This window comes from Cannabis sativa, chromosome 6, assembly GCF_029168945.1.
Source record: "Cannabis sativa cultivar Pink pepper isolate KNU-18-1 chromosome 6, ASM2916894v1, whole genome shotgun sequence".
Classification (NCBI taxonomy): domain Eukaryota; kingdom Viridiplantae; phylum Streptophyta; class Magnoliopsida; order Rosales; family Cannabaceae; genus Cannabis; species Cannabis sativa.
In genome coordinates, this window is record NC_083606.1 from 55,657,050 (window position 1) to 55,675,400 (window position 18,351).

An 18,351-nucleotide genomic window follows, 5' to 3' on the forward strand; every position below is an offset into this window, starting at 1 on the left:
CTTATCCACTGTAAAGGTTGTTCTAACAGGCAGAAAATGAGCCGATTTTGTGAATCGATCCCCCACTACCCAGATGGAATCGAATAAGCCCGTGGTTCTAGGTAACCCAACCACGAAATCCATCGTGATATCCTCCCACTTCCATTCAGGTAGGGTTAAAGGCTGCAACAACCCTGCTGGTCTCTGATGTTCAGCCTTAATCTGCTAACAGGTGAGGCATCTCGACACGAATTCTACCAAATTCTGATTCTTACCACTCCACTAGAAGTACGGTTTAAGGTTCTAGTACATCTTAGTGGTGTCGGGATGCAGAGAATAAGGGGTAGAATGAGCCTCTTCAAAGATCTCATTCCTGAGTTCCACACTACTTGTAACACAAACACTAGCTTTATACAGAGGCATCCCGTTGTCTGACACTGAGAAATCCCTGGCTTGACCAGCCAAAACCTCATCTCTGATTTTTACTAACTCTGGATCAGCATCTGAGCGGCTTTAATTCTTTCCAACAGTTCAGATTGCAGCGTTAAGTTGTGAAGCTGACCTACCATAAACTCAATGCTGGATCTAACCATGTCCTCTGCTAACTGAGGTGAGATCTGAATCATGCTAGCTACCTGCCCGGGACCCTTCCTACTCAGGGCATCGGCCACTACATTGGCCTTCCCAGGGTGATAGAGAATCTCACAGTCATAATCTTTCACTAATTCCAACCAACGCCTCTGTCTCATATTCAAATCTTTCTGAGTAAAGAAATATTTTAGACTTTTATGGTCGGTATAGATTTCACACCTTTCCCCGTAAAGGTAATGCCGCTAGATCTTCAAGGCAAAAACTACTGCGGCCAACTCTAGATCATGAGTCGGGTATCGCTGTTCATAATCCTTTAACTGACGGGAGGCATAAGCGAGAACCCGATTAGCTTGCATCAGCACACACCCCAGACCCTGTCTGGATGCATCGCAATAAACTACAAATTTCTCTTTGTCTGAGGGAAAAGCTAGCACTGGAGCTGTAATTATCCTCTGTTTCAGCTCCTGAAAACTAGCTTCGCACTTATCTGTCACTGTCTTCGGTCTCGGCCAATCCGTGACGGATTCTATCTTCCCGGGATCCACCTTGATCCCATCTTTGCTAATGATGTGCCCTAAGAAGGACACCCGAGATAGCCAGAATTCACATTTCTTGAATTTGGCGTAAAGTTTGTGTTCCCGAAGCCGTTGCACAACCATCTGAAGATGTAACTCATGCTCCTCTTCTGAATGAGAGTACACAAGGATGTCACCGATAAACACAATTACACAGATATCGAGGAAATCCTTGAATACTCTATTCATCAAATCCATAAACGCTGCAGGAGCATTGGTTAGTCCAAACGACATAACCATGAATTCGTAATGTCCATACCTAGTACGGAAAACCGTCTTCGAAATGTCCTCCTCTCGGATTTTCAACTGATGATAACCCGATCGGAGATCAATCTTGGAAAAGACCGTCTTTCCCTGGAGTTGATCAAACAGATCATCAATCCTAGGTAGTGGATATTTATTCCTCACTGTTAGCTTGTTTAACTCCCGATAATCGATGCACATCCTCATAGTTCCATCTTTCTTCTTGATGAACAAAACCGGAGCTCCCCAGGGTGACACACTGGGCTGAATAAACCCTATGTCAAGCAACCCTTGAAGCTGAATCTTTAATTCCTTAAGTTCAGCTGGAGCCATTTTATACGGAGCTTTGGAAACTGGTTCCACTCCTGGTGCCAAATCTATAACGAAATCAATCTCCCGCTGAGGTGGTAACCTTGGAAGTTCTTCGGGAAAAACATCTAGAAATTCCCAAACCACCTTGATATCCTCTGGCCAAATGGTATCTGGCCGAGTGGTGTCCATCACCACGGCCAGAAACCCTTAACACCCACCATGCAATAACTCCCTAGCTGACATGGCCGAAATCACCAGGACCCGAGATCCCCAAACCGAACCAGCAAACACAAATAGTTCTTCACTTTCTTGTTGGAAGATCACCATCTTCCTCTTGCAATCAATACTAGCTGAGTATTTAGATAGGAAATCCATTCCTAAAATAACATCGAAATCTACTAGGCTCATCACTATCAAGTCAGCACTTAACTCTCTACCATCTATTCTAATCGGCATAGACCTAATCCACCTTTTGGAGATAACTAACTCTCCGCCAGGTAATAGGGTTCCAAACCCTGATTCATAACTATCACACGGTCTATCCAATTTACTAAAGATTCTGGCTGCCACATAAGAATGTGTGGCCCCGGAATTAAACAGCACTGAGTAAAATGAGTTATTAACTGAGAGCTTACTTGTTACAACTGAGGGGCTGGCTTCTGCATCAGCCTGAGTAATGGCGAACACCCTAGCTGGAGTGGGTCTCGCCGGAGCCCTAGGTGCCTCTCATCTGAGCTGGGGACAATCCCTCTTGTAATGACGGGGCATGCCACACTGAAAGCATCCCTGACCTCTGCACTCACCCAGATGGTGCCTTTTAAAACAAGGGCACTCTGGGTACGAAAACTGGGTCTCAGGACCACCCTGACGACTGCCTCTACTCTGGTTCCCCCGGAACCTCTTGTTTTGCCCCGAGCCACCGGATCCAGTGGATGTTCTCCTCTTCTGGTCCATGGCCGAACCACTACCTCCCCTGCTAAAGCCTGATGCAGGAGGGGTAGGAGCCCTGCCACTCACTGGAGTCCTAACCGACTCCGACATACACCCAACTATGCCCTCAGCTCGTAGTGCCTTCTCCACCATCTCAGCGTAGGTGCTCTTGTCGTCTGTTGTGATCATAAGGTCATGCTTGATCTTCACATTAAGTCCATCAAGATATTTTTCCTTCTTGCTGAAATCGGTTGCCACAAATCCAGAGGCCAACCTCGCCAACCGATCGAACTGGGTGGTGTACTCTGTCACACTCATATTCTCCTGCTGGGTCAGGTGTGCGAACTCTTTTCTTTTGGCACTTCTAATGGCCTCATTATAGTATTTCGCATTGAAGAGTTCCTAAAACCTTTCCCAGGTCATGGTGGTGACATCATGAATCTGAGACACCATGTCCCACCAGACTAGAGCGTCTTCTTGGAACTGGAAGGTGGCACACACCACCATGTCATTTCCGGTGACACCCATAAAATTCAGTATCTTAGTAATCACCGTTAGCCACTGTTTGGCTTTCATGACATCCGGACCTCCCAGAAAAACTGGAGGTGCCTTTGAGCGCTTACCTCATAGAATTGAAATTAACTGAGTTTGACATTATACTGGGAATGGATTTTCTGTCCAAGTATTCGGCCAGTATAGATTGTAAGCGAAAAATGGTGACTTTTCAGCCAGAAGGTGAAGATCCCTTTGTTTATGTTGGATCAGTTCAGGGGTCTCGGATTCTGGTTATTTCTGTATTAAGGGCTAGGGATTTACTATGCAGTGGCTGTGTAGGATTTCTAGCAGTGGTATTTGACTCCAGCAGACCTAAAACATTTGGGCCTGAGGTAGTCAGGGTGGTGAAAGATTTTCTCGACGTGTTTCTTGAAGAATTGCCGGGATTGCCGCCACAGCGAGAGATTGATTTTGTAATTGATCTGGTACCTGGAGTCGAACCTGTTTCTAAATCTCCATATAGGATGGCTCCAGCAGAACTCAAGGAGCTTAAGTTGCAGCTTCAGGGGATGCTTGACATTGGGTTTATTCGACCCAGTGTATCGCCCTACGGAGCTCCGGTTCTCTTTGTGAAAAAGAAAGATGGTTCCCTCAAAATGTGTATTGATTATCGGGCACTAAATAAGCTGACGATTAAGAACAAGTACCCGTTGCCCTGAATCGATGATCTGTTCGATCAGCTTCAGGGAAAGATAGTGTTTTCGAAGATTGATTTGCGATCTGGTTATCATCAACTCAGAATTCGAGAGGAGGACATACTGAACACTGCTTTTAGAACCAAATACGGGCACTATGAGTTTCTGGTAATGTCATTCGGATTGATTAATGCTCCTGCGGCCTCGATGGATCTTATGAATAGGGTATTCAAGGATTTCCTCGATAATTGTGTTATAGTGTTTATCGATGACATTCTTGTATACTCTCAGTCAGAAGAGGAGCACGAGCATCATCTCCGAATGGTATTGCAGCGACTTAGGGATCACAAGTTGTATGCAAAGTTTAAAAAGTGCGAATTCTGGTTGTCTGAGGTGTCCTTTCTAGGTCATATTGTTGGGAAGAATGGGATTATTGTTGATCCAAACAAGGTAGAATCAGTGAAGAATTGGCCGAGGCCAAAGTCTGTGACGGAAGTTCGAAGTTTTCTCGGTTTAGCAGGGTATTATCGACGTTTCGTCGAAGGATTTTCTTAAATTTCTATGCCCCTAACCGAATTGACCAAGAAAAATCAGAAATTTATGGGGTCAGATAAGTGTGAAACAAGTTTCCAGGAGTTAAAGCAACGTTTGATAACAACTCCAGTGTTAGCTTTGCCATTAGATCAAGAGAATTTCGTGGTGATGCATCCAGACAGGGTCTGGGATGTGTTCTGATGCAAGCTGACAGAGTCATAGCCTATGCCTCTCGTCAACTGAAAGAATATGAGCAGCGCTATCCAACTCATGACTTAGAGCTCGCTGCTGTGGTTTTTTCTTTAAAGATATGGCGACATTATCTTTACGGTGAGAAGTGCGAGATTTATACTGATCATAAGAGTCTCAAATACTTTTTCACCCAGAAAGATTTAAATATGAGGTAGAGAAGGTAGTTGGAGTTGGTTAAGGACTACGAATGTGAAATTTTGTATCATTCCGGGAAAGCCAATGTTGTGGCCGATGCTTTAAGCAGAAAAGGTCCCGGCCAGGTTTGTACCACAGTTATGATAGCCCCTCAACTAGCTTCTCAAATGGTTAGTGCAGGGATTGAGTTCGTGGTTGGGAAATTGCATAATTTGACACTCCAATCTGATTTGTTGGAGAGAATCAGAAAGGCACAACTAGAAGATCCTGAGCTAGTTAAGGTTAGAAATGAAGTAATAGTTGGTCGGCCTAAAGACTTTTTCAGTCTTAATCAGTGGAATGTTTTTATACAAAGCTCGGGTTTGTGTTCCTAATGTTAATGAGCTTAAGAAAGAGATACTGGATGAAGCTCATACCACACCTTATTCATTGCATCCGGGAACCACCAAAATGTACCAGGATTTGAAACCCTACTTCTGGTGGTATGGGATGAAAAGAGATGTGGTGTACTACGTGTCCAAGTGTTTAACCTGTCAGCAAATTAAGGCTGACCATCAGAGGCCGGCATGGTTACTACAACCTTTAGTCCTTCCTGAATGGAAGTGGGAGGACATTGCAATGGATTTTGTAACTGGATTACCTAAAACTACGGGAATGTATGATTCAGTATGGGTCATAGTGGACAGATTCACAAAATCAGCTCACTTTCTACCAGTTAAAGTTACATATTCAGTGGATCAGTACGCTGAATTGTATGTGAAGGAGATAGATCGTCTCCATGGAGCCCCTAAATATATTGTGTCAGATAGGGATCCAAAGTTTACATCGAAATTTAGGGTGAGTCTTCAGAAGGCTATGGGTACCAAGTTAAAGTTTAGTACAGCCTTTCACCCTCAGACTGATGGTCAGTCAGAAAGAACTATTCAGATTTTGGAAGACTTACTGCGAGCCTGCGTCATGGACTTTGAGGGTTCATGGAGTAAGTACTTTCCTTTAATTGAATTCTCCTACAACAATAGCTACCAGAGTACAATAGGGATGGCTCCCTATGAGATGTTATATGGTAGAAAATGTCGTTCTCCTATCCATTGGGACGAAACAGGAGAAAGGAAGTACTTGGGTCCAGAATTAGTGCAGAGGACCAATGAGGCTATTGATAAGATTAAGGCTCGGATGCTTGCTTCTCAAAGTAGGCAGAAAAGTTATGCTGATCCGAAGTGCAGAGATGTTACATTTCAGGCAGGGGAACATGTTTTCCTGTGGGTTTCACCAATGAAGGGTATTAGGCGCTTCGATAAGAAGGGTAAGTTAAGCCCTAGGTTCATTGGGCCATTTCAGATACTTGAGAAGGTCGGGCAGGTAGCGTATCGGCTAGCCTTACCACCAGCGTTATCGGCTGTTCATGACGTATTTCACATTTCTATGTTAAGGAAATACGTGTCAGACCCGACTCATATCTTGAGTTATGAAGCCCTTGAACTGCAACCAGACTTATCCTATGAAGAGCAACCTGTACAGATTTTGGATAGAAAGGAAAAAGTTCTTCGGAACAAGACTATTGCACTGGTTAAGGTGCTCTGGAAGAACAGTAAGGTGGAAGAAGCCACCTGGGAATTGGAGTTGGATATGAGGACTCAACATCCAGAGCTATTCAGGTTAGATTTCGAGGACGAAATCCTATTAACGGGGGGATAATTGTAATGACCGCTTTAGTAATTTGGATTAGTAAAGGCAATTAGCACTAATTTTTATTATTTTATGTTACTATTATTTGTGAATTAATTTAATTGTGGACCACAATATTTAGAAATAAACATTAGAGCTATAATTTCTCAATTCCTGAGATTTTATTAGACTCTAGGGGTATTATTTAGCTTATATGTGAAATATGTTATTTTTGTAATTTTTGCTCGGCGACAACAGAAAATGCGATGGATGGCTAGATTGATCACATGGGTAACTTTAGAACCTTATTTCTTAGTGGGAAATATTTTAGAGAAAATAAATTATCAGGATTGAGCGGGGTTATGGAATTTGACCATTTTACCCCTAGCTTTTGAAAATCTTAGTATTGGACTAAAGCGCATTTTAGTCATTTCCTTGGTGGGAGATAGGTGGCTTCCTTAGTATGTGACACCTAGCTATTTTTGGGCAGCAAGGTTTAATCAAAATCGTTTTCCAATTTGGGAAAATAAAAAATAGAAAAGAAAAAGGAAATTAAAAGGAAAAAATCATATTTCCTCTTGAACTCTCTCTCTCTCTTTCTTTCGGCTGGGGGCAAACCAAGAACAAGAACCAGATTTTCTTTCCATTTCTTTGAATTTAAGCAAGGATTCAAAGCTATTGCAAGTGAATTAAAACCCTAGACCCTTGGTTATATGTTTTTAAAGCTTTTTCTTGGGTTTGAGTATGTGAAATTGTAAATCAGTGGCAGTTGGGTGTTGAAATGCTTAGGGTTCGAATTTTAGAGGTTATTTGAGTTGATTTTAGGTCCTAGCTGCTGGTTTTGCAAATTGGGTTAAGTTTTATGCAACTTTGAACATTGAGTTCAAAGCTTTAAGCTTTAATGGCAATTTGAGATTTGATGATTTGTTCTGTGAAATACTGGCTGGGTTTTATTGTTTATACATTGAATAGGAGCTCTGGAAGGTTTCATTACATTTGGAGGAAAATTGAGCAAGAAATGAAGGTTTTGGGAAACCTGGTGCAAGCCAAACTGGCCAGGTTTGCGGTCTCTGGCAAGCTGGCCTTTTGGCAGGGTTCCCCGGGCCTTTCATTTTCTCAATTTTGACCATTTCGATGCCTCAGTTGGGTGTTTCCCCATTTCCAGAGTTAGAATAATCCATTAAGAGCATAGCAGAACCTAGGGTTTTGGTTTTGAGTTTCCCGGGATTAGAGTTTTAATCATGTAACTTACCCGGTTTCAAAATGTGATTAGGGCATCCATCTAGCACGAGATTTCTGTTAAGGTCGGCCAGCACACTTGAATTCGGAAAACAGGTAAGAACTGAATATAATATGTGATGTGATTATCTGAATGTGTGTATATGTATTTGTATATGCATCCTTAAATTGTGATTTGCACTACCAACACTTGTATGGATAAAATATAGAGCGTATTGGTATAGTGAGTGTTGTGTTGTCAGTACGACACAGTGATACCAACACGGGTACGGGAAAGTACTAAGGTGTGTGGTATATCACTCAGTGGTACTCAGGGTACGGAGTAAACCCTACCAACACTCGTACAGTGAGGTACGTTGTGTATGGGGTATAGTGGTTGTACCCTAGTGTTGAACGTTCATACTCATCTGTAAAGCTCTTTAAATAGATGTATGGGCGCCTATTTACAGGTCGGAAATTATATGATATGTTATATGCATTTCTTACTGAGTCTGTCGACTCACAGTTCTGCTTCCATGTGTAGGTAAAGGAAAGGCGAAGGCTGAACAGGAGTGAACCTGAGCTCGGGTGGGATTGTACATGTCTAAGCAACGCGACCTGGAGTGTTCGGTCTCGGGACATCTGGGGAATTGTATTTTGGTAGTCGTTGTGCGACCTGTAATAAATGTATATTTTTGATTGTTAATTTTACAAAGTTTAGAAACGAGATCCCGGTATTTGTAAATATTTTATTAACTTATAAAGTTTAGTATTTAATATGAAAGTTTTAATTTGACACGTTTTTCAAGAAAATTCTTTGATTAGCAAAGATTGCACTATAATTGAAAAAGCACTGTAACGTGCCTTAACATTAGGGCGTTATGCAGGTTGTGTATTGTTCCTCGATAACACCACGTACAAAAAAAAAAACAATGACCCAAAACAGCAAAAACCAACGTTCAAATAAGCACCAAACTAAATTATCATGTCAAAAGACAAGACTTATTACCCTCTTCTTTTTTACTCTTCCTCTTTCCTTTGATTGTCAGTATAGACTAATTCTTTCGTATTTTACCATTGCTTTCATTTGTTTTTGTTTTGCTAAATGGTCCCTACTTGAATACTATACAAGATGCGCTACAAGAAAGTAGACTATATTGTTGGTGCGGTTACAGAATTGTTCCAACAAAAGTTATTTTTACTAACGTCTAATTGTGAAGACCACAGATAAAATATTGTTAAAAAATAGCCCCTAAGAGATTGTGCATTCTACATGTATTCTATGTTGTTAAACTATATTTGGTTGACTTTCTAAGCTAAATGTTGCATCAATGGCCTTTGATTTGCGTGAAGAAGGGAATTTTTGGTGGGAAGGGGACTGGATTTAGCGAGCGTGAACTGACGCGCGCTAGCAAAACTTTTGGGAAAAATTTCTTGTGGAAATAAAAATGTGGGAGTAGTTTTACCAGTACAATTTTTGGCACCATGAAAACCCTGTCAATTAAGAAACGATAATATTTCGTTTTAGGGTTTATTACTGACCACTTTTGCCACTATTAATGTGATTATAGGTGTAACTAGCATTAATTGTTGCATCGACAAAACCATTTAATATATATATATAAAATGCATACTTCTTTTTTTTTCTACTCTGCGCTGGGTTTCCTCCAACAAATCAAGCCTAGTTTTCTCTCTTTTTTTTTTGGTTTGTTTCGGGTTTAATTTTTGTTATTTATCCCTATAAACTATTTTTGATTTTTTTTTTTTTAAATTTACTATTAATATTTTAGAACAGCAAATTTATATTTTGGGGGATTTTTTTTCCCCATAGTTAAGATTTTCTGAGATTGGAACTCCGACCAATTGCTCTGTATCAAGCACCTTGTTCTGTACTTCTATTCTTGTGTAACTTAATTTATTTATTATATATTTTGTGAAATTATTTTTCATAAATTATGTGTATGGGTATATATGTATTTGTATGTATTGTGCGTGTGTATATACATGTAAATTTGGGTATATGTATGGTGTTTGTATTTGGTTAACTAGAGGTGATCAGAAATTATAGTGGTTATACTACTAAAATTTTGGTAGAATTAGGTATGATATCTTCAACCTACTTTTATAATGATTAACAAATACATCTTAAATATTGATTCTAATACCTGGTATATAAGAATTCTATTAATTTATTTTAAATAATATAATAAATTAAAATATTACACATTATTTATTATTCAAAATTCTAATTATTATAAGAAAATAACTTAAAAAATTATGAAAATGATACTAATATACTAAAAAGATACAAACCCATATTATAAATTTTAAATGTATAAAAATTAAAGTATTATATATTATTTATTATAGTAATTATTATACAAACAATAACTTAAAAAATTATAAATAATACTAAAATAAAAATACAAACACTTAGGTGACGTTTGGTTAGAGGTAATGAAATGGAATGGAATGGAAAGAAAACAATTTTCATTCCATTCCTTTGTTTGGTTGCATTTAAAACTATTGGAATAACATTCCAATGGAATGACGTTTCCATCATTTTGGTGGAATGACTACTCCATTTTAAAATGGAAGGAAAGACCATTACATTGCAAGATTTGAAAAAAATTAATAATTTTTTTAATCAATTTTTTATGCATTTTAAACTTTATTCCATTCTATTCTAATTCTTATTCCAGTTCCCATTCTTATTTTTATATTTTCATTCCTTCCAACTAAACGCCACCTTAGAGTAATTTAAATGTGTATTTATTCAATTTTAATTTATTTTCATTTATACTTATTATATATTATTTATTATACTTAATTTAATTATCTTATATATATGAAAAAAATTAAATTATATTTTAATAAAAATAAAAAAAAAAATAATGTTGAAACACAAAATTTTAAAGCTGAAAAAAAATCATACGAAGGCTCTATGGAGTCGATTATTTCCTAATAATCGACTCCATAGGGTCCCTATACGAAGTCAGTTATTTCATAATAATGATGCCACACTACAAGAATTACCGTTTTTAGGGGCGGAGGGGTCCGCTGGTAATAATTAAAAAATCCGCCGGTAATAAGTATTAGCGGCGGGGTCCGCCGGTATTGCTCCGCCGGTAATATACCGTCGCTATTAATGATTAATACCGGCAGACTGACACGTCCGCCGCTATTAATAATTAATACCGGCGGACAATTAGCGGCGGGGTCCGCCGGTAATAATGTTTTTTTAAAAAAAAAAATAAATTAATATTAATAGGAAATAACGTTTTTTTTTTATATTTTATTAATTAATTTTCTTTTTAAATTTATATTATTAATAAATACTAAAATAAAAACTAACAAATCCACACATAATTATCATTCATACATTATTTAAAACTTAAAAATTAATTATTATCATCCATACATTATTTAAAACTTAAAGAAATCCAAACATAATTAAAAACTTAAATAAATCCATACATAATTAAAATTAAGATAAACTAATTATTATTGTCTTGATCAAACAAATCATCTTCGAAATTTGAGCCAGTAGCGTTTAAGTTAATATCAGGATTTGGTGCATTGTCCTGAGCTTGCGATACTGGCGGTGATGGGTAATATGGTTGTTGGGAAGATAAAAGCTCCACAAATGGCCGAGTCTGTCGTTGTTGTGGTAAATTCGGAGATTGTTGCTGTTGCGAAATATTTGGAGATTGTTGTGGCGAGAAGTTCGGGGATTGTTGCTGAAACTGACCCGGGAAAAAGTATGGATTTTGTGAACCGAAAAATTGACCCGGAGAAGTTTGCTGCATTGGACCCCCGAAAAACATCTAGCCGAGATGAACTCCCAAATTGGCCCAACATCGGCTGTTGGGACTGTGATCCTCCAAAAAAATCAGAGTAGAAAAATGGAGGAGACTGGGAGGAGCGTCCAAACATGTTTGGAATAAGAGGAGATTGGGAGGCACTTCCTTGCACATTAGGAGATTGCTGAGTCTGCTGTAAAGGTTGTTGCGGCCTTGGACATGTTGCACTACCCTGAGGTTGGGTAGGTAAATATTGTTGGAGGAATCTGTCAAATCGCGGGTCATACAGATTAGAAGTGTCCTGTCCCGGTGGAAAGCGTTCACGCAATCTTTGAAACATCTCAGCCATAATACCAACATCTTGAGAAATAGTAGACCCTGCTTGAGATTGAGTTTGACTTTGGCTCGAAGAGCTAGATGATGTTGTTGATCTTTTCCCCTTCTTTGCTATGTTGTAACCGACTCCTCGAATGTAGTCACTCCTGTCACCCATGACCTTGCCCATCACCTTGAATTGGATGTCAGACGGCACCTCCGAAGTTCCGTAATCATCGCTGCAGTTGGCTTTGAAGCCTACTTCTCGCCATCTCTTCTTCCATTTCACGAGTGAGTTGCTCCTGAACATAAATAAAAATTGTTAAATAGTCAATTATATAATAATTTATTAGAAAATAAATGAAATATTAGTGTAACTCACAAATTTCTCTTTAGCAGCATCATTGACCCAAGTTTTATCTTTCCTCATATGGCTGTCTCTCCAAGTTGGTATAACATATTTTTCAGGCTCCTTCTGTAATGTTATCAGTGTTAGATTCTATAAAAATTATTATTTCAATAAATGAAATATTTGAAGTCTACTTACAAATTCATGACGCTGAGCTGCCATTGATTTTGTGCCTTGAGTTGAGGGATACTTCATTTGTTTTCTATTTTGCTTGTTTTGATTGGAACGCGCTATAAATTTTGGGCTCAAAAACAAATCAATAATCTCTTTCCAATGCTCTCTTGTTACATAGTGCTCGGTGAGGAGCATTGAGTGCCGCCTCAAGATTATCTCGGGTTCCCCTCATAATATTTTTGGAAGAAAGTATGCCTAATGTTTTTTCTTTCTGAGTATCTTTTGCCCATCTCATGGTAAAGAGTCCTCATCACTTTTTCGGGTTCAGCATGACCATCGATATCATAAAAATACTACATTTGAAGAATTAAATTATTACTTAGTTTAATTATACATGAATAAAATTTATTATGTCCATCAATTTATTACCTTCATTCTCTGCACAACTTGGTCCTTGTGATGTTGAGGTACATCACAGAAGTCCAAGTAGTTCCCCGCAATAATGTGCTAACTTCAAAACCCACTTGCCGGATGAAAGCTTGGTTCTCCCCGCCAACTACTTTTCCTGTTGCAGGATCAAGTATAAGCGGCAATGGCCCCTCATTCGCACGTCTGCGAGCCTCTAGTGGTATATTAGTAGCACGACCACGACCTTTTCTTTTGGGCGGTGGTGCTGCCTCGCAGGCTGAGGGTACTCTACTAGGATCAGGTGGATCTAAACCTCCACCGTCTCCCCCGTGAGAAGAAGCTACATCGGCTGACATTATGACTCTTCAATAGCAAAGTTGTATGACTAAATTAGTTTAAATATAGATTACCAAAAATAGTTATAGTTTGAAATACAATTAACATCATCAAATTCATCACTTATAATATTATTACAAACAAATTAATAACATATGTAAACTAATAGTCACTATCACACTCATCATTTTCAGAAACAATATCGTCTTCACATCGATCAATTAGCAACTCGTCACCTTCGTCATCTATTACGTTATCAGCGTCACCATCCACATCATTTTCATCAGCCTGATTTAGATTCAAATTTTGTGCAGTGTCAATTATTGTCGCCACTTCAGAAGGTTGCAAAATTAACTCTCCTAGATCCACAGTCAACTGAAAATTTGATGAGCTTAAATCATGTACAACATCTTCATCATCTTCATCCTGCTCAATGTCCCAAATTTGCCGGTGGTTTACATTCTCGACTATTTTCCAATGTCTACCTCTAAGCAAATCATCGAGGTAAAATACTTGCTTATCTTGGGTAGCAAGTATAAATGGATCATCTTTGTACCATTCACCACTAACATTGATACTAATGATGTTATTCTCAATGATTGTTTTCTTCCTCTGTGGATTGGTATTGAACCATTTACACCGAAATAATGTCACTGAATACACACCACAAAAAGTGAACATCATCACATCTTCTAAGGTTCCATAATAATTGAATCCTTCTGTTCCCGCCACGGAGACACCGCTATTCTGAGTAGTACGCTTCTTATCACGTTCAGCTACCATGTAACGAACACCATTCACTAAAACCCCTTCATAATATGTTACTAAGTGATCTGACCCACATGCTAAAGCTAGCAACTCTTCACCATTCTCCAATGATCCAAGCTTGTGTAAATCATATATCTAAATGAACAAAATTATCTTAGAATGACTCATAATTAATCATGATAATTTTCAAATCATAATTGAATCACTCATATCACCTTCTTATGAAACCATCGTTAGAAAAATTTTTTGTGTAAAATGTTATGATCTCCATCTGGGTACTGAAGTTTTATCTCTTCTAAGTGTTCACTGTAAGTCATATAACATCACTATGTTAAATGTTAAATAACACTATGTAGAATAAGACCAAATATAGATTGATAAAGGAAAAAACTTACTCTAAATATGGTCTGATTTCAGGTGAATTGTCAAAGATGAACCACTCAGCCTTTTCACGAGTCTTTCTGTCTAGAGGCATGATATTTGATCTTGTTAAGGGACGACATTGTGATTGGAAGACGGTAAGAATTCTAGGAATCACTTCATCTTCGTTGCGATCAAGTCGGTTAAATTTGGTTTCTACCCCCTTAAAATACATAGAGCAGAATGTCAATGCCTCATCTGCAACATAGCTTTCAGCTATTGACCCTTCAGGACGAGCTTTATTTCCAACATAATTCTTCAATTTTTTCATGTACCTCTCAAAAGGGTACATCCATCTCATAAACACAGGTCCACCCAAAATTGCTTCTTCAGGCAAATGTAAGACCAAATGAATCATGATATCAAAAAAAGCTGGAGGAAAAATCAACTCCAACTTACACAATATCAAAATAAGGTCTTTTTGTGCTTCCTCCATATCTTTAAAGTTTATAGTTCTTGAACATACTTGCCTGAAAAAGTTGCATAATTCAGCAATAGTTGTCGATACATCTTTAGGGAGAAACTTACGAACACCAATTGCCAATAATCTTTGTATAATTACATGACAATCGTGAGACTTCAATCCAAGAACATTTGATAAATCATTGTTCACTTTCTTCTTCAAATTTGAGCAAAATCCATCGGGAAACTTCACATCCTTGATAAATTGACAAAATTTCAATTTTTCATCAGCTTTGAGGACGTAAGGGGCGTGTGGCTTCATTAACTTGCCATTATCATCTTCATAAATCCACATCCATTCCCTTATTCCTAATTTCTTCAAATCATGTCTTGCGTTAGTTGTGTCCTTTGATTTCTCGTTGTCCAAGATTGTGCCCAACAGACTGTCACACACATTCTTCTCAACATGCATCACATCAATATTGTGTTTCAAAGTATTTGACCACCAATACTCAAGCTCATAAAAGATACTTTTTTTCCTCCAATTTTGATCTTCTGCAACTCGTCTGCGTTTTACACCACCAAATTGGTCATGTTTTCCAGGAACTTGTGGCACAAGTTTGTTTACTTGTTCGAGAATTTCCTCACAAGTAAAACGTCTTGGTGGATGTCTTCTTTCAATTTCTCCATCAAAGTTGGTGTCCCTTCTAAATCGATGGTTACTGGGCAAGAATCTTCTGTGACCTACATATGATGTCTTACCAATCACTCGTATCGAAGAAGTGTCTTCGTTACACGTTGGACAAGCCTTGTATCCTTGACCACTCCATCCAGACAAACTACTTCGAGCAGGAAAATCATTAATAGTCCATAAAAGGGCTGCACGCAACTTGAACACGGTGTTTGTCCTACAATCTCTCGTATCAACTCCATCAACCCACAACTCTTTCAGCTCATCCACCAATGGTCTTAGAAAAACATCCATGTCTTTTCCTGGTGATTTTGGTCCACGAATTAGTAGGGCCAACATGAAATTATTGTCTTTCATGCACATCCAAGGTGGAAGATTATAGTTTGCTAACACGACAGGCCACATACTATATGCTAGGCTCATGTTGCCAAATGGATTAAAGCCATCAGCAGCTAAACCTAAGCGAATATTTCTAGGTTCACTGGCAAAATCAGGATGTTTAGCATCAAAGTCCTTCCAAGCAATCCCATCAACCGGGTGACGCATCACTCGTTCATCCTTCGATTTTCCAGTATGATGCCATACCATGTGTTTTGCAGTATGTCTTGAACCATATAATCTTTTCAACCGAGGTGTCAATGGAAAATAGCGCAACACCTTACGTGGCACCCTTTTTCCATTAGCTTTTGTTGAAGTAATCCATCGACTAGTTCCACAAATTGGACAAGCATCTTTAGTGGCATGCTCTTTATAAAATAAGCAACAATCATGCTCGCACACATGAATAGACTCATAGCCTAAACCTAATTTTTTTAGTCTCTTTTTAGCCTCATAGTATGTCGATGGAATTTTATTTCCTTTCGGAAAAGCAAGATTCAATAATTTTAATAATTCATCAAATACGCCGATAGGAATTTTTCCACGAACTTTCAAATGCAATAACTTTGCTAGAAAGTTAAGTGAAGAAATCCAATGGCATCCAGGATACAATTCAGCTTCAATCTCTTCAAATAACTCGTCGTAATATTGAAAAGAATCAGAATTGCGTTGAACATCTTCAGTTGTTGGTCGAATGAAATCTTCAACAATGGGAATCATCTCGTCATCTTCATCATCTAAAATATGCTCAACAACTTCCGTCCGTGCAACAACTTCTGTTTCTGACTCCCCGTGGTAAATCCACTTTTGATAACCATTATCAAAACCCCAATCAAATACATGCGCTTCCACAATGTTTAAAGGCTCAAATCGAGTATTTAAGCACTTAACACAAGGACATCTAATTTTCCCATCAGAATTCTTATAATTTGAAGCCATCGCCAAAAATACTTGTAGACAATCCCAATATTCTTTACCGCGTTTTCTCCAAGAAATCCAAGACTTATCAATCGTCATCTAAAAGAATTTTAAAGTTTTATGAGTTTAAGCAATGTTAATAAACTAATTGAAATCTTATGCTATTTTATGAAATTTTATGAATTCGACGTGACAAATTAATTAAAAGCTTATGCTATTTTAAGAAATTTTATTTGTAATTTGTTTTTATTAGCAAAGGAAAATTAATAAACATTGTAATTTATTTGGTTAAAGTTTATTTATAGTATATTGAAACAAAGTGTACACCAACATTGTTTAAAGTTTTATTTGGTTAAAGACTTTATTTGGTTAAAGTTTTATGAAATATTAGTTATCAATTTATTTTTTATTTATTATTAATTCATGATATTCATTTACGCATTTTTTAATTATATTTTATTTATTAAAATTAATATTCAATACTATTAAATAAACTCATTTTATTTCTCTAATTTTTTTTAAATAATTACTTATATAAATATTTAATTTACTTATAAATAAATATATCAATTTAATAATTACATAAATATATTTACAAATAAATTTAATTATCATATTATTTAAAAAATTAAAAAAATATAATTAACTTAATATAAATAATTAAATTTAAGTTTGTTAAAAAAATATTTTTTTTTAATAAAAAAGTTTTTTCTAATTATTCTAATGTTTGTTAATATTTTTAATAAATATTTTTATAAATAATATTAATTTATTATTTACATAACTTTCTTTAAAAAATTAATTTCTTTTTTATAAATAATCACATATTTAAAAATAATTACAAAATAATACTAAATTATTAAAATATTCAAAGGCAAAATTTTATATTTTCAATAATTATTATTTTCATAAATTGTATTAAATCTAAAATTATATAAATTTATTAAAAACCTATAAAATTTTACTTGTTAATTAAGAATAATTACACAAATATACTATATACACAAATATTCATATAAGTTTTTTATTTATAATTAAAACATTTAAACTCAATTTATCAATTTTTTAATTAGTAACATTTTACTAAATACAAAACTGAAATTATTATAACCAAACAAATAATTATAACTAAAATCAAAATACATAAACAATTAAACTCAAACAATAATCTATATATTACACATAAACTATTGAACTCAAACAATAACCTATATATTACACATATTTACTAAGACAAATATTATATATACTATATATAAAAATGTATAAAGATATATATACTATATACTATTTATCTACTGTATAATATATAATATATAAAATACACTATATACTATATACTGTATATATTTATATATATATACAACACATTACAGATTTTTTTTTTCTTTTTTCAAAAAAAATTACAGATTTAACAAATTAATACATTTTTAATTTATATACTAACAATATTTTACACATATTAATTAAAATATTTACATATACAATACATTTCAGATTTATAATACTAACTACAAATTTTACAGAAATAAAAGACATACTTTACACAAATGAAACTTTCGGATCTCTTCTCCAAGCAAAAAATTTGAAACCTCTTCTACAATTTCTGAAATTATAACATAAAAATTTACATTAAAAAACAAAACTAAAAAAAATAAACTGTAAAACATATATTGGTAAATATAAATACCTAAACCACTTCAAACGGAGACGGAGGCGAAGGCGGACACGGAGACGACACTGGCCGAGACGAAGCCGGAGGCAG

The 18,351-nt window shown here is 36.5% G+C and overlaps 1 protein-coding gene across 1 annotated transcript; it reads right to left on the bottom strand.

Annotated features, from left to right (window-relative positions):
* Nucleotides 1-14,168: 14,168 nt before the first annotated feature.
* Nucleotides 14,169-16,685, bottom strand: LOC133039303 (uncharacterized). Its single transcript, XM_061118164.1, has one exon. The coding sequence runs from the start codon at nucleotides 16,683-16,685 to the stop codon at nucleotides 14,169-14,171; it is 2,517 nt and encodes an 838-aa protein (XP_060974147.1).
* Nucleotides 16,686-18,351: the final 1,666 nt, after the last annotated feature.

What these genes read in the sequence shown, in the direction of transcription:
- LOC133039303 (XM_061118164.1), bottom strand. Translation starts at nt 16,685, where the DNA reads ATGACGATTGATAAGTCTTGGATTTCTTGGAGAAAACGCGGTAAAGAA.